Source organism: Rhipicephalus microplus, chromosome X (assembly GCF_043290135.1).
Source record: "Rhipicephalus microplus isolate Deutch F79 chromosome X, USDA_Rmic, whole genome shotgun sequence".
In the NCBI taxonomy this organism is placed as follows: Eukaryota; Metazoa; Arthropoda; class Arachnida; order Ixodida; family Ixodidae; genus Rhipicephalus; species Rhipicephalus microplus.
In genome coordinates this window covers 441,838,088-441,864,849 of record NC_134710.1, presented here as the reverse complement: position 1 = coordinate 441,864,849, position 26,762 = coordinate 441,838,088, and the positions used below count along the sequence as shown (strand labels likewise).

The 26,762-nt window shown below is 47.1% G+C and overlaps 1 protein-coding gene across 4 annotated transcripts in view; it reads left to right on the top strand.

Annotated features, from left to right (window-relative positions):
• Window positions 1-17,356, top strand: part of LOC142776609 (uncharacterized) — a 52,675-nt gene extending 35,319 nt beyond the window's left edge. For 2 of the 4 annotated variants that reach the window (XM_075880556.1, XM_075880557.1), the window contains exon 5: window positions 17,003-17,356. In XM_075880556.1, coding sequence (XP_075736671.1) covers window positions 17,003-17,205 — 203 coding nt within the window. In that variant the 3' untranslated portion in view covers window positions 17,206-17,356. Of the gene's footprint in view, window positions 1-9,068; window positions 9,208-17,002 lie in introns of those variants that run through there. The other 2 variants (XR_012887674.1, XM_075880558.1) reach the window with 2 other exon arrangements.
• Window positions 17,357-26,762: the final 9,406 nt, after the last annotated feature.

The window sequence follows — 26,762 nt, the reverse complement described above, 5'->3', positions numbered from 1 at the left end:
AGAAAATTGGGGAAAGAGCGTTGGACTGGGAAGGTTTTCAGCTACTTGTACATGAAGAATGTCGATACAAAATGGAGGAAGCGAACGAGGAAGTTGACTGGTAAATACTTAGAAAACAGCAGGTGGTCAAACCAAAAAGAACTATCGGTTATGAAGAAAGTGAAGGAAACGGAGACTGACATGTGGAGAATGGGCATGATTAAGAAGTCCGCACTAGAGATCTATCGAGCTTTTAAGCAGGAAATTGCCAAGGAAAGGATCTATGATAATACTCGGGGTAGTTCTCGAATGTTTGAGGCCAGGACGGGAGTACTGCGAACCAAGACATATCGGGCAAAATATGAAGGGGTAGACACAGTATGCAGTGCGTGTGGAGAGGAAGAAGAAACTGCCGAACACTTGATAATGTTCGGTAAAGGGCTTCACCCTATAGTTCAGGATGATGGCGCAGAGTTTTTCAAAGCACTGGGGTTTAGGAACCGGGAGGGTTAAATAAACTTTAAGCGGGTAGACTTAACAAGAAGGAGGTTATCTGATTGGTGGCTTAAGTCAAGGCACGAGTGAAAATTAAACTCTTCACTGCAAAGTACGAATCCTCAAACTCACTTTTTAAGGAAAAAAAATAAATATAGTTTTTGGTTTATTAGGTAGTACGGCTTTGTGGCGCTAGCCACCGCCCGATCTAAAGGGTACAGCCATATCCAACCACGTCACTCAAGCCGGCAATGCGCTGTGCAGAACGGTAATTAACCACACATGGTCTCAAATGGCAACGAAGAAAATATGTTAATTAGCTTCTGGAATTACAGGATGCCTACGCGGATGCGTGACTCAACTGAAATATCGACAGGGTGCTAAAGGTGAGTGCGTGACGGCACTGAAACATTTTATCGATGTGAAGTGCTAGAAGAATGTAACGATGAACTAAAATGTGAGCCATTGCTTATAACCTTCCACACCGAGCCATATTTTCTTAAGCCCTAATTTGTAAATAAAGCCCCATCATTCGTTACATCAAACTCAGAGACGACAATCACTAGTGGTATCTGAATGAAAACCTTTTATTTTCTGCACACTGGTCGTGCAACGCATTTCCGAGTAGTGACTCATTATCTGTGTTTAAAACAATGCAATCATAATAATTAGTCGCGCGTCTTTTTTCATGCCTCCAAAAGTTTTACAGTTCACAAGCACCCCATAGAACATTCTTTCCCTTCGGCTGGGAGCATGGTGACGTGCCTGAGCTTCAGGTACTTCCTCTTTTCTCGGGAAGATGTTTGTTCCTGTTGGAGTGCCTTTGTGTAAGGACGCAAATGACAGAGCAGAAAAACACATGATCACTTCATTGGTGAGGCTCGGTCCATGTTGTGCGCAGCCCAGTGTGACATCTTTTTTTTCTATCAGGAAACAAGCTCTTTCAAGCTGTCACTGTAAGGCTCGCTGTAGCTAAACCACTTTGAAAAGGGGATTTCAAGGGCGTCTACAAATGCGAAGAGCTTCTCCGAAAAGCCTACCCATAGGAGTCCGCACAAGGGGGGTGAAGGGGGCGGGCACCCCCCTCCCATCCTCCCAGTCGCCTAGGAGGGAGGCGCTAAATCTGCTCTATACATTGACTAGGTGGCGGGGCACTCTTTTTGCCATCTAAAAGGCGGGCGCAAAATCTGTCTCATACACTGAATTAATAGGAACGGGGCTCGTCCTACAATGAACCTCCCCCCCCCCTTAACAGCAAGCACGCCTATGGGCCTACCCCTTTTATTGCGGACAGTTTAAACGTTAACAAACAGCTCGAAGTGCCGGGAGTTATACCTCTCGTCAAAGGGCAGCTCGCACACAGCCAAGTTTTCTTGAAGCAGCTTGTCAGCGCGCGGGATCGCTCTCCGCCACTGCGCACAGCTTCGTCCTTTGGAACGTCGAACAACCTGACTTGTAGCTTGTAGTGCACCCCAGGATGAATCAATGACTTTTGTTTCGTGCCCTGAGAGTGCATACAGAAGCATTATAGCGAGAGTACTACCGCAATGAAAAAAAACGAAGATGAATGCGCCCGATGAAACTGTCGGAAACGTGCCAACAACGTATAAACGACTGCGCGCGCCCCCACAAGGCTCCTCCTCAGAGGCTTCAGAGCGCTCCATAGGCGCGGCTTGTCGCTCATTACACTTCTCTATCATACCCGCTGTAACGGCACGCTTTCCGCGAGCGCTACGGTAGAGTGTACTAGAAGTGTTGAGTAGCGTGACCGCGCCTCGCCTCCTGATCCCTTCCGCGTTGCACGCAGCAGCGGCACTGCAGTTAAAAGTACTAAAATAGCTGCGCGCCGCGTGCAGGAAATGCTATGCGCTTTGGCTCCTCTTTCAAGCTTTCTTCATGCAGATCTTTTCGTACCTGCAATCATTCATATCTAGCACATGACTCCATCGACCTTGAAGTATGACACGCCAAACTACTGAATTTGAGCTCCATAAAAGCCCTTGTGAGAGATCAAAATAATTTCAGAAAGGGTGTGTCTTATACTGATTTCTTCTCTCTTAACTCTTTCATTGTTAGTTAGGCGTCTACAATAATCAACATAACTGAGCTTATTTAATGGAAGTTAGCTGTGCTCCGCAAACTGTGAGACTAAAAATTAAATACTGCGTCACACGCACGCCGAACCAGAAAACCATAAGTAGAGAAGGAAGAAGAAGAAAATATGAACCTCCTACACCACGAAATGTTTTCGTAAATTAACTTTTCAGGGTATACTAAAATATTTACACGCATCCACAGCGACCACCAAGTGCCATGTTAGGCTTGTGCTGCAAAGCCCATCACCTAAAAAAATGAAAAAAAATCTGCCATGGGTAGAACTGCGCCAATTGTTTACAGTTGGCGAAGCTGAATATAGCAAGTCTCTACAAATGCGCCTGTAGATTTCGCCTTTTCGACAGTGTGAGGGCTCAAAACGAGTTGAAGTTCAACGTAGTCGGGCGAGAAATGCACCGCCTAAAAATAGTAGCTGTGCTAAGGGGCATAGGGGCATTGCATATATATATATATATATATATATATATATATATATATATATATATATATATATATATATATATATATATATATATATATATATATATATATCTTTATAGACACTTACAATGCTGTACATCCGAACATACACTTCACACACACATACTCGCAAGTTACCGTAAATTTTCTTGATGTTACTATAACGATAGAAGAAGAGAAGCTCTCTACAACCCTATATCGCAAACCAACGGATCGACATCGACAACAATACCTTCATTACCAAAGCGATCACCCACGCCACTGTAAAAACAGTATTGCATACAGCCAGGCTCACCGGTTTAAGCGAATCTGCTCTAGAGACGCTGACTTTGACACGAGCTCACAGAGGCTAAAACTTATGCTCGAGCAACAAAAATACCCCCCACATGTAATTAATGACGCTGTTCAAAAAGCGAGAAAACTAAAGCGTGAAGACTTACTTATGAAGCGACCACCAGGAGAAGACCAACAACGAACAAACCTCTGCTTGATTTACAGCACAAACTTCCCCTATGTAAACAAAATCCTTAAACGACATTACACTATTCTGGAACAAAGTGAACGTCTGAAACGCGCATTCCCATCCGCTCCAGGCGTCGTTTACCGATGACCACGTAACCTCAAAGACACCCTTGTCCACTCCCAAATTAACACATCACCCCCGAATAATTCATGCCGCCCTTGCTTAAAGCCACAATGTCTTGTATGTAAGGCGATGCGAGAAACAGACAAAGCAACCAGCACGCAATCCAAGTTTTCGATTAACATACGAGGAAACCTAACATGCGATTCCTCTAATGTGGTGTACCTACTCGAATGCAACGTGTGTGGTATGCAGTACATCGGACAAACAGAAACACCATTTAGGATTCGCTTCAATAATCACAGAGCCCATGCAAAATCAGCCCCAAGTCTACCTCTATCAAAACATCTCAATCTTCCCGACCATGCATTCGAGAAACTATCAGTAACGCTCTTAGAGACGGGATTTAAATCAAATCGAGAACGTGAACAACGAGAGTCATACCTTATCCACCAATTTAACACCCTCGATAGAGGAATAAATGAGAATCCTGGTACACTTGCAGTAATTAAAGCATTAGAAAACAATAACGGTTACAATGAAATTAGTAACTGAGTTCACGGCACTGCAGCTGCGAAGGGCACTGGACAACCCAAAACAATTCCAAGTGTAACTACTCTTCCTAAGTGCAGCTGTCGTCTGTTTTCTGTTTTATTTTACTACCCAATCAATTGTGCCATGCACGACATGCCCAACAGCAACCATGTGCACAGCCGGGAGGCCCCCACGACACGCGTAATTTAGAAGCGGGCCAGGAATTCGCATTGCATGCGCTTGCACAGCCTACCGCAATACGGGGCACCCCTATTTTTACGACGAAATGTTGACAGGGCGCGGAGTAGTTAAAGGCTTAGAACTTCCTAAAATGCCCGCTGACCAGCCTCTGCCACAATACGCGGCCCCCGTCCTTCTACGACGAATTGTTTACGGGACCCCGAGTAGTTAAAGGCTCAGGACTTCCTGAAAAGCTCTTTTTTGCCCCACACCGAACCGCCAGTGCCAGGAAGGGCCGTCTGATCGGGAGGAATGCGCTAGTGAACGGAAACATACACAGACCGCTGACATCAGAAAGGTGAAGGGGAGAGGGGGGAGAGAGATGAGGGGGGAAGTGGAAGGAAAAGTTGAAGGGGGGCACCCGAGGGGCGTCCACCGTATATTATTTTTCTCTTTTTTCTTTTTTTCTTTCCTTTTCTTTTCTTTTTTTTCTTTCCTTTTTTTCCCTCTTTCCTTGCCCTCTGATTTGAGATTGTATAAAGCTGAGCACCAACAAACTGTATCTTTATTCCTGATGAAGGCCAGACACTAGGCCGAAACGTTGAAATAAACCACGTTATGACCGCTCACGGAGGATCTACTAGACTATATATATATATATATATATATATATATATATATATATATATTGTAATGATGACAAAGCGGCGATCGTGCTCGGCGCATACCTGACAGAGACGGAAGACGACGAAGAGGGAGCAGAATAAGAACAGCCGGCCTGCAGCAAAGGCGTTGTGTCTTATTTCTCGTCCTTACAATGGCGCAGTCGCGAACTACTGACCCCGATATCCCTGCGTCCACTACACTTCGAAGTGGACGAGTGCTCTCGAACTCCCCACCGATCACGGACGGCGTCCAAGCCTCCACGGCGGCACCGCATCATGACTGCAGCGAGGCCATTTCTCGAGGCTTCTCTCTGTTCGCCCAAGAGCTCAAGACATCCGGGTTTGGCTGCGCCTCTTTTGGATCGTTCAACGAGAACGAAATTCCATATTTTCATGGATTCAAGGATGACCCTACCAACTGGGTAAGCGTGATAAACTCGGTTGCCCTTAAATACTCGTGGAGCGACACGATTAAGAAGTCGGTCGCTGAAGGACGTTTGCGAGGATCTGCCCAAGCGTGGCATCGTTTCCAAGGCAGTACATACGCTACATGGCAAACATGGAGCGCGGCCCTGATGTCCGCGTTTGCGCCGCTTCCGAGCGCTTACGACGACCGTTTCATGACCATGCGGTCACGCCGGCAAGGTGCAACCGAGGACGTCGCGACTTACATCTACGACAAGCTGGACCTTTTACAAGCTTGCGATATACAGTGGACCTCCTCCGCAGCCAGGCAGTACATCATCGACGGGATCCATGACTCGACGCACGCAGCCGTCTTGTCCGCCTACAACCACCCAGTCCACATCTCCACTTTCGTACGCCAGGCAATGGAGTTGCAGGACACGTCTCATCGCCGGGCGGCTGCAGTTGGCCCAAAGGAGCCAGCTTCACCGAGACGCGGATGCTATACGTGTGGCCGCATCGGGCATGGGTATAAAAGCTGCCCACAAAGCCAACCTCAAGCGATGCAATATCAATCACGCCCACTTCCAACCCTCAAGGTCCGCGTCGACGGCATCGGAGAACTGACAGCTCTCGTTGATACCGGAGCTCAACGTACGGCGTTGCTTCGCCGCCACGCCTCCGAACCTCTCCAGCCTTGGACTGAGCCACCACTGCGGGGTCTCGGTGGCGACGTACTACCGGTCGGTGCCCTAAACCTGCAACTCAACACCGAGGCCGGCAGCAAGTTTTTGTCCTCGGTGCCCGTCTTCGACGACCTGCCCACAGACATGGTTTTAGGGGCCGACTACCTGCTCTCCGGGGAAGTGCGCCTCACGGTGGAAGGAAGTACCGTCAACCTCCATCCTGTGGCTCCAAGTGTGCCTCCGGCGCAATCCCAAGGTGAGCTGACGACGCCACTTACACTTCCCGCAATACTCGAGAGGCACGCATCGCTCTTCGCTGATACTACTACTCAGCTTCCCGGAACTAGCGTGCTAGTGCACCATATTACTACCGACAATCATCCGCCGGTGTCCATACCGTTACGTAGATATGCCGAACGAGAGCGGATATTAATTGACCAGCAGGTGCAAGAAATGCTTGCCGCAAGCATAATCAGGCCATCTTCTAGCCCGTGGGCAGCACCTGTTGTCCTAGTCCGTAAAAAGGACGGCAATCTCCGATTCTGTGTTGACTACCGAGAGCTGAACAAGCACACCATACCAGACTCGTACCCGCTGCCACGCATTGACGACGCTATTGACGCCGTACGAAAAGCGAGGTTCTTTTCGTCGCTAGATTTAAAAGCAGGGTATTGGCAGATCAACGTGGCTGAAGAAGATAAGTTTAAGACGGCCTTCCGAACACCATCTGGCTTGTACGAGTTTAATCGGATGCCGTTCGGTCTGCGAACTGCTCCAAGCACCTTTCAGCGTGCCATGAACACAGTGTTAGGCACACTGATAGACCGTGCCTGCGTCGTGTACCTCGATGACGTTCTAGTCATCGGGGAAACAGAAAAACAACATCTACAAAATCTCGACACGGTTCTGCAGAGGCTATACAACACCGGCTTTCGACTTAACCGCGAGAAGTGCCAGTTTGGGTTGACGACAATATCTTATCTTGGTTATCAGATATCTCATAATGGCGTACGACCCTTGCCTGAACGCATAGACGCCGTTGCCAAATACCCTGCACCAACATCTATAAAACAGCTCCAGGTATTCCTAGGAATGGCGTCATACTTGCGCAAGTTTGTACCGAGCTTTGCGTCAACTGCTGCTCCACTCACGGACTTACTGAAGAAAAACGCCCAATTTCAGTGGGGTCCTTTGCAGGATAACGCCTTCCAAACCCTCAAACACCAGCTTACACATAGCCCGGTGCTCTGCCACTTTAATGAAGATTGGATGACAGAAGTCCATACTGATGCGAGTCAGATTGGCCTGGGGGCGGTTTTACTTCAACGTGACTCGAGTGGGCGTGGGCACGTCATCTGCTACGCCAGTCGTAAACTATCGGACGCAGAACGGCATTATCATTCGAATGAACTGGAGTGTTTGGCTGTAGTATGGAGTGTGGATGAAAAGTTCCGCCACTACTTGTTTGGCCGACACTTCACGGTAGTAACAGACAACTCCGCGATTGCGTGGATGTTCCAGAAGCAGCACCTCAAGCACAAGTTTGCCCGATGGATTGTTCGGCTCCAAGACTATACGTACGACATCCGTCACCGTGCTGGAGCACAAAATCAGCTTGCGGACGCTTTATCGCGAAATCCGATCGAGGAGTTCTCCACACGAAATCGAGAAACCTGGATCCTGTTTTCTCAACAGGACGTGACCAAGGCTCAGCAAGCCGATGGAAGACTCGCATCCGTTATAGACTCCATTGGCGATGCGGGACGCAATGCCAAGTTTGTCTTACGTAATGGAACGCTGTATCGGCGTCACTGGGCCGATAAAAGCACCGAGTGTCATCTCCTGGTCATTCCTGACACCTTAAGATCGAGCGTACTACGCGCCATCCATGACACTCCCGAGGGAGGCCATGTTGGCTACAGAGCCACCTTACGCAAGGCACAAGAACGTTTTTGGTGGCCGAAAATGGATAAAAGCGTGCGTTCATACGTTGCCAGTTGCGAGATTTGTCAGCAACACAAACGACGTCCTGGAGCTCGACATGGACTTCTTACGCCGATCAAGCCTCCAGAGACAATTTTCCACACGTTGGGCATAGATCACATCGGGCCTCTTCCAATGACGACAGCGGGCAATCGTTACATTATACTCGCTGTGGACTACTTGTCCAAGTTCGTAGAGGTCGCGGCCGTGCCTTCGCTTGCTGCTAGCCATGTCATCCGATTCCTGAAAGATCGCTTCGAATGGCGACACGGTCTTCCTAACAAGTTGATCTCCGACCGGTCGACCACCTTTCGCAGTCGCGAGCTCCGCACTTACCTACAACAAGCTGGAGTGGACCATCACTTCGCGTCGGCATACCATCCGCAGGCGAACGGACTGACCGAAAGGTCGAACCAGACTATCCAGGCTAGACTCGCACCGTACTGTAAGAATCACAAACGAGGTGAGGCCGACTGGGATGATCATCTCCAAGCAGCTGCGTACGCAGTGAACACGGCGGCACACAGCTCCACAGGAATTTGCCCCTACGAGATTGTCTATGGTCAGCTCCCGCAACTGAATGCTACGTTCGGTTTGGACACTCCCGTTAAAGTAGGGCGTTCCGCTGCACGCCAGAGACTTTGTCGCGATATCCGTGTGGAGGCGCGTAGGAGGATTGTGCATGCTCAACAGGCACAAAAGCGATACTACGACCGACGCCACCGTCCCGCGCCGAAATACAGTGTAGGTGATGAGGTGTGGCTACAGCGAGGTGCGCCATCGTCTTCAAACAAACTGCACCCAAAGTACGACGGCCCTTACATTATTTCTGAGCGCTTGGGAGATAACACTTGGCGAGTACGATCCACAGCTTCTGATACGCGCAGAGACAAGAGAAAACGGAATAACTTTGCGGTGCATGTGTCGCGGATGAAGAACTGCATACGGCGGCAAACGTGACATTGGTTTGTGTTTTTCTTACAGGAGTAGACCAGCTGCAGCGTGGCCGAGTGTAATGATGACAAAGCGGCGATCGTGCTCGGCGCATACCTGACAGAGACGGAAGACGACGAAGAGGGAGCAGAATAAGAACAGCCGGCCTGCAGCAAAGGCGTTGTGTCTTATTTCTCGTCCTTACAATATATATATATATATATATATATATATATATATATATATATATATATATATATATATATATATATATATATATATATATATATATATATATATATATATATATATATATATATATATATATATATATATATATATATATATATATTCACTGTCACAAAGGTAGGCCCACCTGCCGAAACGTTAGTAAAGCTTGTGTTTTCGCACGTTTGTCGACCTCTTTTTCTACCGCAATTTCACGGGATCCATTGAATTTCCCCCGCGATATATATATATATATATATATATATATATATATATATATATAAAGGAGAGGAAGTACTCCGGCACAGAGGCAGCAGCATCGAGGGTGCAGCAGCGGCTCGAGCTCGGAAATTGCGGCTGGTGCATCGCCTTCCAAGCGTTCCAAGCATCAACCTTTCTGCTCAATCAATCTCCTTTATAATTGGTGGAGGTGCAGGGTACCGTCCCCTACACCTTCCCGCTACCATCCTGGAACTCCGTTCACGACGGCTACCTTCTGCTATGCCGGACGCCGATCAGCAGACGCTTCCATCTCTTCCGGCCACCTGTCCAGGCAGTGTTCCTCAGCGGGAGCCTCCAATCTTCAGTGGAACAGATGACAACGACGTTGAAGATTGGCTCTCGACTTTCGAACGGGTGAGCGCTTTAAACAGATGGACGGACGCGGACAAGTTGACACGCGTGTCGTTCTACCTCGCGGGAGTAGCCAGCCTTTGGCTTAGAAACCACGAGGCAGACGTCCGAACGTGGCCGCAATTCAAAACGTTGATTGTAGCAGTCTTTGATCGACCTGCCGTCCGAAAACTTCGTGCCGAGCAATGTTTACGCACACGCGCACAAGAAACGGGTGAAACCTTCACTAGTTGCATAGAAGACGTCGTCGATTTGTGCAGACGCGTGAACGCCACAATGACGGAAGCTGAAAAATGTAAGCACATCTTCAAAGGGATTGACGACGACGCTTTTCAAATGCTCTTGGCGAAAAGCCCGACCACTGTTAACAACGTAAATAGCCTCTGCCAAAGCTACGATGAATTGCGGCAGCAGCGATACAATTCAGGACGTTCTGTATACGATAGAGCTCATGGTTCTTTCATCATGCTCCCATACTATTATCTTGGGATGGGACTTTTTGTCGCGTCATAACGCCGTAATCGATTGTGCTAGGGCTGAGATTGAATTTTGCTCACTGGATGACCAAGCGTCCGTCGACACCCAGTCTGCCGCTAAACTTGTCGTTAGCGATGACACCTACATCCCTCCATGCTCTTTTGCGTTCGTGCCAGTTTCAAGCAGCGCCATATCCGATGGCACGGTCTTCTTCACTCCATCTCCAATTTCGTCGCCCGAAGAGCCCTCCCCCTGCCTTTTGCTGCTCTCGACCTTGTAGAACGCTCAACCACAATGCCAATTTGTAATCATGAGTCGTCGTCTTTATCCATACTTTGTCACGAGTGCCTTGGCCACGTCGAGACAATAAGTTCTACCAGAATTATATCCGTCCCCGATGAGGTGCCTTCTACCTCCGTCTTTGAACTGGCTGTCGCCTCAGCCGCTGACTCAACGTCGGCAAACATATTTCAACCATTCATCGCTGCAGATTTGATATCTTCACAGTGTTCACAACTCCTCGCCATTCTTGAGCGCTACCGCCATTCTTTCGACGTTGAACAAACATCTCTCGGCCGTGCCTTAGCAGTAGAACACCACATCGACACTGGGTCTCACTCACCGCTGCGACAACGACCATATCGCGTGTCCACTACGGAACGCCACGTCATTGCTGACCAAGTAGACGACATGCTTCGCAGAGGCGTCATTCGACCTTCACAGAGCCTACGGGCGTCTCCGGTGGTCCTCGTCAAAAAGAAAGACGGTTCTATTTGTTTCTGTGTCAATTTCCGGCAATTGAACAAGATCACGCTGAAGGATGTCTATCCACTACCGCGCATTGACGATGCTTTGGACAGTTTACGGGGTGCCGAGTTCTTTTCCTCGTTAGACTTGTGGTCAGGCTACTGGCAACTTCTCAGCAACTGTAAAGACCTCTTATCCTGGTCCCCTACCTGCGACGAGGCTTTCACCACATTGCGACGGCTTCTCACGATGTCACCCTAACTACGCCATTTCGATGCTGAAGCTACAACTGAAATCCACACCGATGCCAGTAGTGTAGGCCTGAGTGCTGTGCTCGCACAGCGTAAACCGGAGCATCAGGAATACGTTGTAGCATACGCTAGTCGCACGCTTATCAAGACATAGAGCAACTACAGCGTCACAGAAAATGAGTGCTTGGCCATTGTGTGGGCCCTTGGAAAGTTTCACCCATATCTATATGGTCGTTCTTTTGACGCCGTTACCGACCACCACGTGCTCTGCTGGCTTTCGACGTTAAAAGACCCATCTGGCCGCCTCGCTCGCTGGGCGTTGAAAATTCATGATTAAGACACGCGTGGTTTATCGGTCAGGACGGAAGCATGTTGACGTCGACGCCCTTTCCCATTCCCCCCTGTCCCAGAATGCCATAGCTGACTACGCTTGCGATTCCACATTGTCATCTCTTGACTTTGACACCATTGCTATCGAACAACGCAATGACCCGTGGACTGCGTCTCTTCTCAATCATCTCTTCGACACTTCTGACTTCCGAAGACGCGAACGCTCCGGCGCCAAGTTCCACATTTCTCGATACGTGACACGCTTCTCTATTGACGCAACTACGCACCAGAGGGACGCAAGTGGCTGCTCGTCGTTCCACGAACCTTGAGGTCGCAGATTTGTTCCTCTTTCAACGCTGACCCACAATGTGGCCACGCAGGAATCTTCAAGACCTACGAAAGGCTTCGACATCGTTACTACTGGTGTGGTATATATGCCTTCGTCCGCAACTTCGTCCGCTCTTGTGCTGAATGTCGGCGCCGAAAATCTCCACCACACGCCTCTGCTGGTGAACTGCAGCCTTTACCATGCCCTTCCCGACCCTTAGAATGGGTTGTAATAGTAATTTATGGGCCACTTTTATTGACTCCGACTGGCAACAGGTGAATAAAAGTTGCTATTGACAACCTAACGCGCTATGCTGAGACCGCTGCTCTTCAAACGGCTACAGCACAGGAAGTTGCCACTTTGCTACTGCGTCATTTTGTGTTGCGTCATGGAGGCCCTCAAGAACTCCTTAGTGACCGTGGCCGCGCCTTCTTGTCCAAAGTACCGCTTACCACCATGTACCGCTTACCCCCCTACATGTACATGTACCGCTTATGTATCGCACATGTACCGCTTAACACCCTCAAACCGATGGGGCTACCGAGCGCTTTTATCGCACTCTCGGTGATATGCTATCTATGTATGTGACGCCTGATCACTCTTACTGGGACTCAGTCCTCCCATTCATTACATACGCCTATAATACGGCAACGCAAGCGACAACAGGCTTCTCCCCTTTTTACCTCCTCTACGGCCGTCACCCCTCCCACACCATTGACACCATTCTGCCCTATTGACCGGACGCGTCCGAGTGCCTACCGATCTCGGACACCGCCAGACACGCAGAATAATGTCGCCAGTTAGCTCATCGCTTTACCAGCGATGACCAAAACAGGCAAAAAGCAATTCATGATGCCCAGACCTCAACTCCCGTTTTTCTTCCGGGTGCTCTTGTGTGGCTGTCAGTGCCGCATCGCACACCTGGGCTTTCTTCCAAACTTCTGCCAAAGTACGATGAGCCATATCGTATTCTGGAACAAACTTCGCCAGTAAATTACCTCATTGAGCCTCCTACGCCACCGTCAGACTTGCGGCTTCGCAACCGCGAGGTTGTACACGTCCAGAGGCTCAAGCAGTACCATGGTTCAACGCCGCCTGCACAGGACTAAGTCGTCGCCAGGATGGCTCCTTTTTTTCTCCGCGGGGCCATTGTAAAGAATAGGAAGTACTCCGGCGCAGAGGCAGCAGCATTGAGGGTGCAGCAGCGGCTCGATCTCCGAAATTGCGGCTGGTGCATCGGCATCGCCTTCCAAGCCTTCCAAGCATCAACTTTTCGGCTCAATAAATCTCCTTTATAATATATATATATATATATATATATATATATATATATATATATATATATATATATATATATATATATATATATATATATATATATATATTACTGTTGGGTGCGTCGGAAGCAAGGTAATACCAACGGATACCCACGTATGGCCGAGAAGAAAATTTGCTCCAAAGGGGGGGGGGGCGGGGGCGTCCAAGTAGCGGGAGACATGGCATACTGGGCGACAGCGGAAGCAGATTGGCTTGTTGTCTGCTGTTCTCCATTCCGTCGTACTGCGGGATCTGGGCAGAAAGCATGGCTCATGGCGTAGGGCATTCATTGGCATCGGTCTGTAGTCCGGTCGGGATACGGAGCAGGCGACAAGAAAACCAAGGTTAGCCGTTTCTTGCCGCACGACTGCCTGAATAACTGACACAGCAGGAGGTGTTTTCACGGTGTCCTGGTGTAGTGGAAGTGGATGAAACGGCGCCGGACGAGCCGCTTTAAGCTCGTGCCGAATGATGCGTCTAACATTCTCGTGCAAGGGTGGTGTGCCACCGAGATTGGTACAGGTTGACGTGACAGCCATGTTTGGGAGCCGCAAAAATTGAGGCAGAACTCAGCGGTTATTGGCCATTTCGAAGCGGCGGCATTCCTTAATTATGAGATCGACGGTCGTGACATTGTTGTACATGAGCAAGTTGAAAGCGTCTTCAAAGTATGTGGCCCTTCTTATTGCTCTCGGTTTTTTGCTCGTCCACTTTGCGGCACAACGCGAGCACGTCCTGTATGTACGAGACATACGACTCGGTTGATGACTGTACACGAGTGGTGAGTTCTTGTCATGCGGCCATTTGTCGACCGGACGCGTCACCAAAGATGTCGCGTCATCGTACCTTGAAGATGTCCGAGCTGGTGAGCTCGGCCTCAAGAGCGTCGAACCATACACGGGGTGTGCCATCCAAGTAAATGATTATGTTGGCGAGCATCATGGTAGGGTCCCATCGCTGGGACAGGCCAATGGGCTCGTACATGCGGGGCCAGTAGTCGACGTAAAGGCCAGGCTGGGCGGAGAACGTACCGAGATCACGGGAGTGGGACATCGCAAGGTACGTAGTAGCTGGCGCTCCAGCTGAAGGCGGTGACGGTTTGTTATCTTTGGAAGCCATGGCCGGAGGCTGGATGGTGCGGCCACTGTGAAGGTTAGTGGTGAGAACAGGGAACGTTTCCCCTCCATGTTACGGAAAAGAAGGGACGCCATATCGACGAGGCTGTGGGTGAAATATATTTCAAACTAGCAGCAGCGGTTGGACCAATTCACCAGATACTGATACTTGCAGCTTTTCCGTTTCTCAACTGACCCGCATCGGTGACAAGCAACGCCGTGATGCATCCTTGCGTGCTAAAATCGAACATCTAGAATCACCATTTTCCGATAGGTCCCATCACTCATTTATCCTCCACGATGGTGTCCTATACCACCCCAACGTTTACCCAGATGGACCAGCCCAACTGCTCGGCATTCCAAAACACCTCCACTCGGCAGCTCTCCACGAACTCCATGACCTTCCAACTGCCGGTCAACTTGGCGTGTCACGCACTTACGACCGGATTCGGCAATGCTTCTTTGGCCAGGGCTTTCACGATCAATGAGTAGATACGTTGCTTCTTGTGATTATTGTCAGTGCCACAAAACCCCATCGACACTTCATGCCGACCACCTTCAACCAGTTGACATTTCGTCAGAACCTTTCTCTCACGTTGGCTTAGACCTCCTGTGCCCTTTTTCCTTGTCTTATTCTGGCAACAGGTGGATAGCTGTGGCCACAGACTACGCCACGCGCTATGCTATCACACGTGCACTTCCAACAAGCTGCGCTACAGAGGTCGCCGACTTCCTCCTCAAGGACGTGATCCTGCAACATGCCGGCTCTTACAGACCGTAGCCGCACATTTCTATCAAAGGTCATAGCCGATATCCTTGAGTCATGTGAAACGAGATACAAGCTCACTACGTCATAACCACCCGCAGACAAATGAACTCACGGAGCATCTGAATCGAACACTTACAGACATGCGTGCGAAATATTTTTATTTCAACCACTCTGACTGGGACCTTGCTTTGCCATACGTGACATTTGCATATAATTTTTCTGGCCATGACACTGATGCTTGCTCCCCATTTTTTCTGTTGCTTGGCCGAGAACCTACATTACCCCTTGATACATTCATTTCGTCTACCGCGACACCGATCAGCGAATATGCCCTCGACGCTATCATTCGGGCTGCCCACGCACGCGAATTCGCCCGCACTCGCTTTCTGGCCTCTCAAGAGAACCAGCGGCGTTTGTACGATCAACGCACCGCGACGTGCACTTTTTTCCCGCTTTATTGGTGCTGTCAAGTCGGCTTGTAAAAAAAAAACGTCTTTTCCGCTACACAGGTCCATATCGACTCCTTCGTGAGGTTACTCCTGGGACATACGAAATCACCCCTGCTGCCTCATCGCCTTCAACAGCCCCACAGACCACCGATATCTTACATGTGGCACGCTTGAAGCCTTACCTTCCCGCTGACGTTGATATCTAGATGCGCCGAGATGGCGCTTCTGCCGCCAAGGATTATGCTACATGCATGTTGCCATTTCATGGGACGATGCGCGTGTGTGCCTGACAAAGAGGACGAAGAGTGGTCTCCGCTCGGTGTCTGGTGAACCGGTCACGCTGCTGCTGCTGGTTTGAAATAAATTTCATCCACAGTCTCGTCGATACGGTGTCCATTCTCTTCTGTTACAATATATATATATATATATATATATATATATATATATATATATATATATATATATATATATATATATATACGTATATATATATATATATATATATATATATATATATATATATATATATATATATATATATATATATATATATATATATATATACGTGTGTGTGTTTACTGTGGAAATATACAAGGAAGGCAAATTTCTCAAAACAAAATGCACCACGGCCTGCCTACTATTTTGATACTTATTAATCGAATTACGCGTGTAATACAAAACATCGCCACAAATTTGCTCACTTGCAATGGCGTTATGCAAATAGAATATTTTTATAAAGCAGCACAATTTAAGCTGCTGACACAAAATGATAACCTACACTGAATTTACGCAGATTAACAGACGGGCAATATATAAAATTGGCACTTTTTCATATGTTTGTGTGTTGTTTTAATAAGTTTATCGGAAAGCAATAATTATTATTGTCCGCAAAACTGGCATGATAAAACAGAGTCGTCACCGATTAATGTTGTGAAAACGTTACTTATACTCGGGTTTCTCATAAAACAATTGAGCGCATGTAGGCTCATATGAGAAACACTGTGCTCTGGAAACTGTAACGACTGCCGACAAAACATGCGTATAATTTAATCACGGTTTCGACATTTCTCTCTTTGTAGTTCGCCAGTAGCCACTTGCGATGCAACGCAGTTCAAAACGCTGATTGAATGTGAAGCTCGGCGGATCCGTGTAAATGCCGATCGACATTTTTTTTTGTTTCTGTGTGGGTTGGCAGGCTCTAGAAAGAGTGAATGTATCGATGCAATTTCGGCGTGCCTGCACATTCACTCGTGCACCATGGCGCGTAGCAGGTGCGTCCAGTGATAAAGGCTCAGAAACGCATTAAACGTGCTAAAAACGAGCACTCATACGCTTTCGCAGGCTCGGGCGTGCGCGCTCCCAATGCAGCCGCTCCTGAGATCTACAGCACCGCCACTACAGTCACCTGCCGGAGAATCAAACGAGATGCGGTGCGGCCACCTCGTTCCCTCCACTGCCCCCTTCTAGTACACTGTAGCTGCGGCTTCAGCCGCTTCAGCGTCACCTGCCTTGTGCAAGCCGCGAAAACGATTTCGCATCGATGAAGATTTATGCCTCTTGGAGGAAGTGGTGTGTGCTGACCCTTTTCAGCGATGCCGCCACGTGAGAGGACGTGCTGCGAAACGTGATGACAGCGGTAAATTACGACCAAGAATGTCAATATAATGGCTATCGCAATAAAAAAGTATAAACTAACTCGGCAAACAGCATGCCCTTTATTCGTTCTGTGTTCTCCCTCCTCTTCATCGGTCCTGTGACGATTTGGCTTGTTTAAAGAGTATGACCTCAAAGCGTCGTCAGCCATGACAAAAATGTAAACGTCTCAGTGAGCGTGCGCATGTAGACGCCCCACAACGCGACAGGAAAGCTGTCGCATAACGTGCAAGCGGGTGTCTATTGAAGAGAGTTGGATGGGGCGCGCCGTCGACGACAGGGCCGCGTGACAAGAACTGGTCACGCCGTCCGGGCGTTGTAAGCAGGTGTGCGCGAGTGTTGAGACATTACTCGGCACGCCCAAGCATACGCGCTTTCAGGGGCATTACCCGTTCTACGGGGTATTCATTATACGGGGACCACAAATCTGCAAGGCTTACCTTGCCTCGACTATATGGAGGTCGACTTGTGATAGGCCACTTTATTCAAAACCAGGACGTCCCGCCTTCTTATGGAAGCTCGGTGGTCGGTTACGTTTGCGTCAGGCAGTTTGCGACACGCCTGCTGCTGATCACTGAAGCGTTACGGCAAAAGCAATAGTGCGCTCGGACAAGTACATTGTAGCCAGTGGGAAGAAGCTCCGCATTGCGGAAGTGTTTTAGGGAGCGCTTCGGAAATGAAAGAACAAGACCACATAATCAACATTCAGAAGGATTGAATCTAAGTTCGCTGTTTACTGCATGGTAAAGAACAAGGATGACAAGCAAACGGTTATTACACTTGTCTCCATGTGCTTGGCAATCGTGTCGTCTACCTTACAGTACAATTTCGTCGAGAATAATCTGCTGGCCCAATAGTCCACTTTGACTTGAAGGCTTTTGCATGACAAGGTGGTGTTCTACAACAGAGCCATGTCATGCTTGAATGTTCTTTGTAAAAAAAAACCAACGCCAAAAGAGTGTCATATAGTCAGTGGAGTCTCCTGAGTGCATGTTATAAGCGATCTGGGTAACTTGCTACGCGTTTGTCTTCTGGAAGCAAAAAAGACAGACGAACGCAGACTCACAACAGACTAATTGAAAAAAATGGTGTGCCAAGCAGACAGCGTGTCATAGTTAAAGCTTACTAACTTAACAAAAAACCAATGACAAAAATAAATTGATTGATAATTGATGTGACTGTGACTGATGTGGAAAGCCACGTCAGTCAACATTAGCCCGTACAACGCAGATATGCACACTGCTTGTCTGACAAATTCAGTCTTAGATACTTACGTGGAATTCTAGGTGCACACGATTGGATTCATCATTTTTATTGAGTTTTATATCAACGTTCCTCTGCCTTCTTTCATTTTTTCTTTTAATTTTGAACCCACAGGTCGTGGGCTCAAATCCTGGCTGCAGCGGCTGCATTTTCGATAGAGGTGAAACTACTGTAGCCCGTGTGCTCAGATTTTGGTGCACGTTGAAGAACCCCTGGTGGTCTAAATTTCCGGAGCCCTTCAGTACGGCGTCTCTCATAATCAGAAGCGGGTTCTGGGACGTTAAACCCCACATATCAAATCATCGTATCATCATTCTTCATTGTTGTTCCAAATTGTAGAATCTTACCAAGCGTCAAAACATGTCAACTCTGCAACTATAGCGGGTGGTTAAAAGCTGCCCATTCACAACAAAGAGAGCAACTGTGCGTGCCACGTTCGAAAAAGGTTGTCCAGGGGTCCATCACCAATTTGCAAACAGAAGAGTATTATACGTAGTTGATTGATTGAGTGATATGTGGGGTTTAACGTCCTAAAATTACTATATGATTATGAGAGACGCCGGGCTCCGACAAATTTGATCACCTGGGGTTATTTAACGTGCACCTAAATCTGAGCACACGGGCCTACATCATTTCCGCCTTCATCAGAAATGCAGCCGCTGCAGCGGAAATGCGATACCGTGACCTGCAGGTCAGCAGCCGAGTACCTTATCCGCTAGGCTACCGCGGTAGCGGGGCATACTTTAAGACGATGCACAATGGGCCCGTTTACGCTATCGCGCGCAACACTTGAAGGCTAAGCTCAAGGGTCCTCCAAGTTTTATTGCACCTCTATGCGAAATTTGTGCGCGTAACACCAAAATTACATTTTTAATTAAATTTCTGTTTGTCCTGTATGCGTACCTATACTGATGCGCTTCTCTCTGTTCAGCTTTTTTGTCCCTTACCCGTTTATGCACTGATCATTGAAGATGTGTCTACACGCTGGGCAACTGTCAGCATTGAATTCACCAACTCATGGCTCATATCCACTGCAGAGTAAAAGTGGGTTTTAAACCTTCATGCTTGGATGTAAAAACGGCACATAAATATAGACAAAGACAGAAGAAGAAACAAAAAGGTGCTTATAAATTGTGTACAATATTGCGTTCATTGCTGGATGATTCCACATAACATCGCGAAAAACATGGTTAGTCAACGTCTTAAATTTATTTCAAAATTCTATATATCGTTGCCTCTTGAGTACAAACAAAAGAATTCCCGAATCGGTTTTGCCGGAATTTTTTTTTCGAAGCACAGAAAATGAATAATGACGAGGAGGCAGAGTGCCACGCTTACCCCGTATCTTCCGTCTCGGTCTATATTGTTGCAAGTTTTTTTTTTTACATCCATACATGAACCATCAACTGATGCAACTATCGCTTCTAGTTTAAGCCTTCATTTGCCATCGGTTTGCATTATATATCAATATGTTGACGGCATTGCAATGCCGCCCTTTTGCGAGACCATTATTCAGCCATCTGTTCAAAATAACCATCAAGTGCTTGCTAATATATCTTATGTCACAGAATATTCATTTAGGTTCTAGATTATTTACAGTGCTGCTACCGCCAAGCCTATTAAGCTTGACTTCCCTCTACAAAACACAGTGCATTCGTGACTCTACAGTGTATATGAATTTTGTGCCTTCACCAAGTCTTATAATATCATATAAGTGTTTTAGCCCCGTATTGCTGCTCCATGAACACGTCCTGCCACAGCCACATAAATTATACGTTCTATACAAGTGTCAATAGTCTGTTTTTGTAAAGAACTTTTGTTGGCGATACATTGAATGAATGTAAGACATCGAAAAAGTTTGTGGGGGTGCATTCCAATAAACTTTTTACATTGTGTTCATTGCTGGGTGATTCCAGCCAGATGGAACAAAGGATGGCCGATCGACCTCTTATTTTATTTAGAATTTTATATACTGTTGCCTAATGAGTGCAAAAAAAAGAGTTCCTAACATAATTTTGCTGGAAACGAAGTTAACATCACTGCACATTAGGAGGCAGATAACTTCAATTAGTGAAGGAATACTAGACTGTATTTTGTGTTATGTGACTTGAATGTACACTAATGTTTCTACTCGGTGCTACTCTCCTGGTGATAAAACGAACATCTATATAATTTCCGCGATTTTTTTTAAAGTCTGGCTGTTTTTATAGTTTTTTGATCAATCTGCTCATACTCAAGCAGCGGTTTGTCACGCCAGGTATTCTTAAGCGCACAAGTGCTTTTGTCTCGCAGTACGTTTTTCATTACCAACACCTTCGCCTTTGCGCTTAAGTCTATGCCACAGTTGGATTATCAATAAAAGTGGCGCAAGTCTCATTCAATGACTCATATGTATAATTTGGTTTCACATTAGGAAGCCTAATATTTCGTTATTATTGATGACAATTTTACTTAAAACAAAGTGTTTTTATAGGCGGAGAGCGCAAGGGAGCCCAGGGGACTCGCACCACCTTCGGGCTGCCTAGCGCTGGCACGGATTATTCCTTTATAGCTTGGCTCAGGCTCTATTTCACTGCCGATGGACTGTTGACCATCCTGCCTCACAGCTGTTTCACAGGAGACTATTTACGATCGCTTCTCTTCATTTAAGTCTTTTAATATGTTGGTTATGAGGCAGGGACAAGCTGGGAGGCAGGATGGTCAACAGTCCGTCAGCAGTATATATATATATATATATATATATATATATATATATATATATATATATATATATATATATATATAACTTGTCATACACTTCAAAGAGGAACGAGCCGCCAGCGGACTACACGGAAAGGTGAAATACAAAAACGGCGGCTCCCTGCCCACTTGGGGAAGTGTGGGTGCGGGGGAGGTATTGTTGACAATGATGACATTCCTCATCTACCTCTGCCCTACTCTGTTGAAATGCTGCCCCTTTCTAATTACGCCGTGTCGTTCTTGCTTCTTCTCCTAGATTTTCTATATTTTATTTAATGTTTGTCCTCCCGTTTCGCTGTTTCTTCTTTTTTTTCCTCTCTTTCTCTCTCTCTCTCTCAATTGACCCCTCCCCTCCTGTCTCGACAGGATATAAAAAGGCACGGAACATGTGTAAATAGTATTATGCCTTGAAAAAGACAGGGTTCCTGTCGAAACGTCGGCACAATAAACAGTTGTTATGTGAAAGCGCATCTACTTTCATATTTATAACCTTGCGGCAACCGAAGTTATTCTTCTGCATATATATATATATATATATATATATATATATATATATATATATATATATATAAATATATTTATATATATATATATATATATATATATATATATATATATATATATACTGAAAGAACAGTGGGTGAAAAGATACCTTGCTGTGGGTAGAAACTGGTCCTGCGACCTTCGAAAACCTTCGAATATACGGGGGTCGCAGGATTGGATCCTGCCCACGGCAAGTTATCTCTTCACCGACTTTTTTTCCCTTCACAATTGCATTACAATTCGGTTTGATAGATCTTATTATTATTGTGTCAACAACACGGAAAAACGAGCCCGTAAGGGTACACTTCTTTCCAACATATATATATATATATATATATATATATATATATATATATATATAAGAGAAAGAAGCTTATACCTAGGGGCTCGTTTTTCCGTGTTTTAATACAATAATAATGAGATCTAACAGACAGTAATGCCAAGGAATGTACAGGGGAAGATATTAGAACCAATGGAATGTAAATAAGAAGAAAGAAAAGTGGATGAAAAAATACCCAGCCGTGGGCAGGAATCGAACCTACGACCTTCGAATAACTTGTTCGATGCTCTAACCACTGAGCTACCACAGCGGCCTTCCCTCCATTCACTCTTTTGGGTTTATATGTGAATTTAGAAGTAGGAGTGACAGTCAGCGCCATCTATAGGCCAAACGACGAGTGTGAGAACACTCTTATGCGCATCTTTTGGTGTCACGTAGCACGTGTACTTATATATATATATATATATATATATATATATATACGTATATATATTTAGTCATTCTTGTCTTTGTGACATAGGCCTTCCGCCAGCCGAAGCGTAAATGAAACATTCTATTTTTCAACTTGTCTTCTTTTTATTCACACACACACAAACACACACACACATATATATATATATATATATATATATATATATATATATATATATATATATATATATATATATATATATATATATATATATTGTTACAGCGAGCTGTGATAAGATGGTTTTATTTACAGGAGGTGAACGACGGTCGTTTGCGGCAGCACAATGCGGTCGTGCCAAGACTCTTCGTCTTCCTCTGCTTCTCTTCTCTACCTTTTTCTAGTATGTTACATTCCCCCGCAAGCAGACGAAGCCCGTAGGGCGAGTTATAATGCACAAGGAGGGTAGAAAGGTTTCAGGCGAGCAACGTGAGTGAGCGGCGTTCTGCTCGATCGTCGACCATTGGTCAAAAGACGAGCCATTACGTAAGTGAGCTGGCTTAGACGCTCCAAAACTACAAATGGGCCTGAATATCGTGACAGAAGCTTTTGACACAATCCACGCTTGCGTTGCGGTGTCCAAAGTAACGCCAAGTTACCTTTTTTGAGTAAAACCGGTTCGTGACGGTCATCGTATCGTTCCTTCGAACGACGTTGAGAGGCCAGAGTACGAAGACGAGCGATTCGACGGGCTTCTTCCGCGAGGCACAGGGTGTTTGATACAGAGTCGTCATTGTGTAGAATGAAGGGTAAGAAAGTGTCTAGAGGGCTTAGTGGCAACCTGGCGTACAACAGATAAAATGGGCTGAAGTTCGTTGTTTCATGTTTTGCCGTGTTGTACGCGTACGTGATAAAAGGCAGCACTTCATCCTAGTTCTTGTGACTGGAAGAAACGTACATGGCAAGCATGTTGATCAGCGTTCTGTTAGTCCGTTCAACGAGGCCATTCGTCTGCGGGTGATATGGTGTGGAATGACGGAACTGTGTTGTGCACATGCGTAGTAATTCTTCAACGGCATCGGCAGTGAACTGGCGGCCACGGTTGCTGATAATAACACGCGGTAGGCCATGGCGAAGGACCACGGAGTGAAGCAAGAAGTCCGCCACGGATGCAGCGGTAGAAAAGGGAATAGCTGCGGTTTCGGCACACCGTGTAAGATGATCTACGCAGACGATTATCCAACGCTTCTTATTGTTAGATAACAAAAATGGACCCATAATGTCAATTCCTACTTGTTCAAAAGGTGCTGTGGGTGGTGTTAACGGCTGAAGGGAACCTGGTGTAGCGGTGGCCGGGCGCTTGTGACGTTGGCACGTCTCGCAGCTAGCGAAGTAACGCTTCGTCGTTTCGTACATCTTAGGCCAGTAAAAGCGTTCCTGCGTGCGGTTTAGCGTTCATATGAAGCCGAAATGACCGGACGTCGCATCGTCATGCATGGCACGTAGAACATCGGAGCGAAGGCTCTCGGGGACAACTAGAAGAAAACGTGCTCCAGATCTGGAGTAGTTAGTTTTATAGAACAACTTGTTTCGGGTAGTAAAGCGACCGCTGTGTTGGGAGGCACGTGCGGCGGCAAAAAGAGGATCCAAGTTGAGATCGCTGCGTTGTTCTCTCTGGAAATCAGCCGCGTTGGGGAACGTGCTTGTAACAGCAGCAAGGCAGTCGTCGAAATTCTCAGCATCGCAGTCAGTAGTCGCAAGAGGAATCTGGGAGAGGCAGTCTGCGTCAGCGTGACGACGGCCACTCTTGTACGACACCGTAAAGTCGTATTCCTGAAGTCGCAGCGCCCAATGTGCGAGGGGGCCAGAGGGGGCCAGAGGGGTCACGCAAACCGACCAGCCAGCATAACGAACGGTGATCGGTAATTATCTTAAATGGCCTCCCGTAAAAATAACAACGAAACTTCTGTACGGCGAAAACAGCTGCCAGACATTCCTGTTCCGTAACTGTGTAATTGCGTTCTGATTTGCTCAGGCAACGGCTGGCATATGCCACGACATGCTCTGCGCCATTGTGACGTTGTACAAGCACCGCACCTACACCGATACCACTAGCGTCCGTGTGGACCTCAGTCGGACAAGATGGATCGAAGTGACGCAACAGTGGTGCTGACGTTAGTGCAAACTTAAGTTGTGAGAATGCGGCGTCACACTCTGGTGTCCAGTTGAAGGTTGCATCCTGTCGCAAGACATTTGTCAGCGGATACACGATCTCCGCAAATCGTGGAACAAAACGACGAAAATATGAGCATAGGCCGACAAATGAGCGAAGTTCTCGTGCGGACTGCGGTGATTTAAAAGAGCTCACTGCTTCTATCTTGCGAGGATCGGTTCTGACGCCATCCTTGTCGATCAAGTGCCCCAGCACGAGAGTTTGACGTTCGCCAAAGCGACATTTTTTAGAATTCAGAACCAGCCCAGCTTTTTCAATGCAGTCGAGAACAAGACTGAGACGGTTGTTATGTTCCTCAAACGTACGACCAAAGATCACAACATCGTCAAGGTAGCTCATGCATATCTCCCATTTTAGACCACGTAATACTGTGTCCATAAATCTTTCAAAGGTGGCTGGAGCATTACAAAGGCCAAAAGGCATGACATTAAATTCAAATAAGCCGTCCGGAGTTACGAAAGCAGTCTTTTTTTTGTCGCCGGGTTCCATAGGTATTTGCCAATAACCTGACCGCAAATCAAGCGTTGAAAAATAGGAAGTGGCATGCAAGGAATCTATGACGTCATCAATCCGCGGTAAGGGATATACATCTTTCTTCGTCACAGTGTTTAGACGCCTGTAATCTACGCAGAATCTCCAGGAACCATCTTTTTTCCTGACAAGAATGACCGTGGCTGCCCACGGGCTAGACGACTCTTGCACGACCCCTTTGTTCAGCATGTCCTTTACTTGTTCGGCGATAACTTTGCGCTCAGAGGATGACACTCGGTAGGGCTTTTGGCGGATGGGGTGTGCAGAGCCAGTGTCTATTCTGTGACGAGCGCGGGACGAGGGTAACTGAAGGGGTGCATCTCTATGTTTGAAGTCGAAAGCAGCAACATGCCGGGAAAGGACCTGCACCAGCGCTTGCCATTCCGTTGTACTGAGAGTCTTGCTGATCATAGCGAGCATTAGATCTTCATTATGGCGAATATCACAAGCAGAGGAAGAGGTAAGGAGGTCCGTAGCTATTGCTGCTATCGAGTTGCATGAGGCTTCATCAAAGAGAGCTATCTTCATTCCGCGAGGAAGCACAACCGGCGTGGCAGAACAGTTCAGTGCCCACAATGTTGCTACTCCTTTTGTCATGCACACAACAGAATAAGCCACAAGTATGTCCTTCTTAAAACAGTTCTTGCGTAGAGGCCCCACTACGAAGTCAACACAAGCATCATCAACCGCTGTAGAAGAGACTCGAACGGGTGTCAGGCACCAAGATGGTGCTATCACTTCATCAATCACACTAAGTGTGTTCCTGTCTTCGCCACGGCAGTCTTCTTCGGAAAGCCACGGTATAAACCAATTGTTTAGTGATATTTCTCCACTACCACAGTCAACGGAAGCACCGCATTGCTCCAGGAAATCGATACCAAGAATGACATCGTGTGAACAACGAGATAGAACCAGAAATTCCGATACAAATACTATTCCAGCCAATGAAACACTGACAACACATATACCAAGAGGATTAAGCCACTCGCCTCCTACACCACGAAAAGTGATTGTATCGTCCCATGAAAACATAACTCTGCGACCTAAGCGGTTTCTGAAGGCGAGGCTCATCACAGACACAGTCACCCCAGTGTCAACTAACGCCATCGTCGGTATTCCATCAATCAACACATTCACTTTGTTTTTTATCATAACAATAGGCAGAGGCATATCTTGAAAAGACCTTCCGGCGACCTCACCTCCATTGGCCGCGGATGCTAGTTTCCCGGCGGCGGAAAAGAACGACGCACAGGAGATGGTGAGCGACGAGAACGGTTGGATGGTGGTGTCAAACTCCGCTCGAATGCTGGCGAATCACTGCGTCTGGTCTCGCGCGAAAAACGGTCCCTTGGAAACAAGTCGGTTGTCCGCAGGTCATATGAAGCACCGGGTCTTGTTGGCGAAGACATGGCTGGTGTCCTTTGTGATTGGCGGCGTAGTTGGCGGCAAT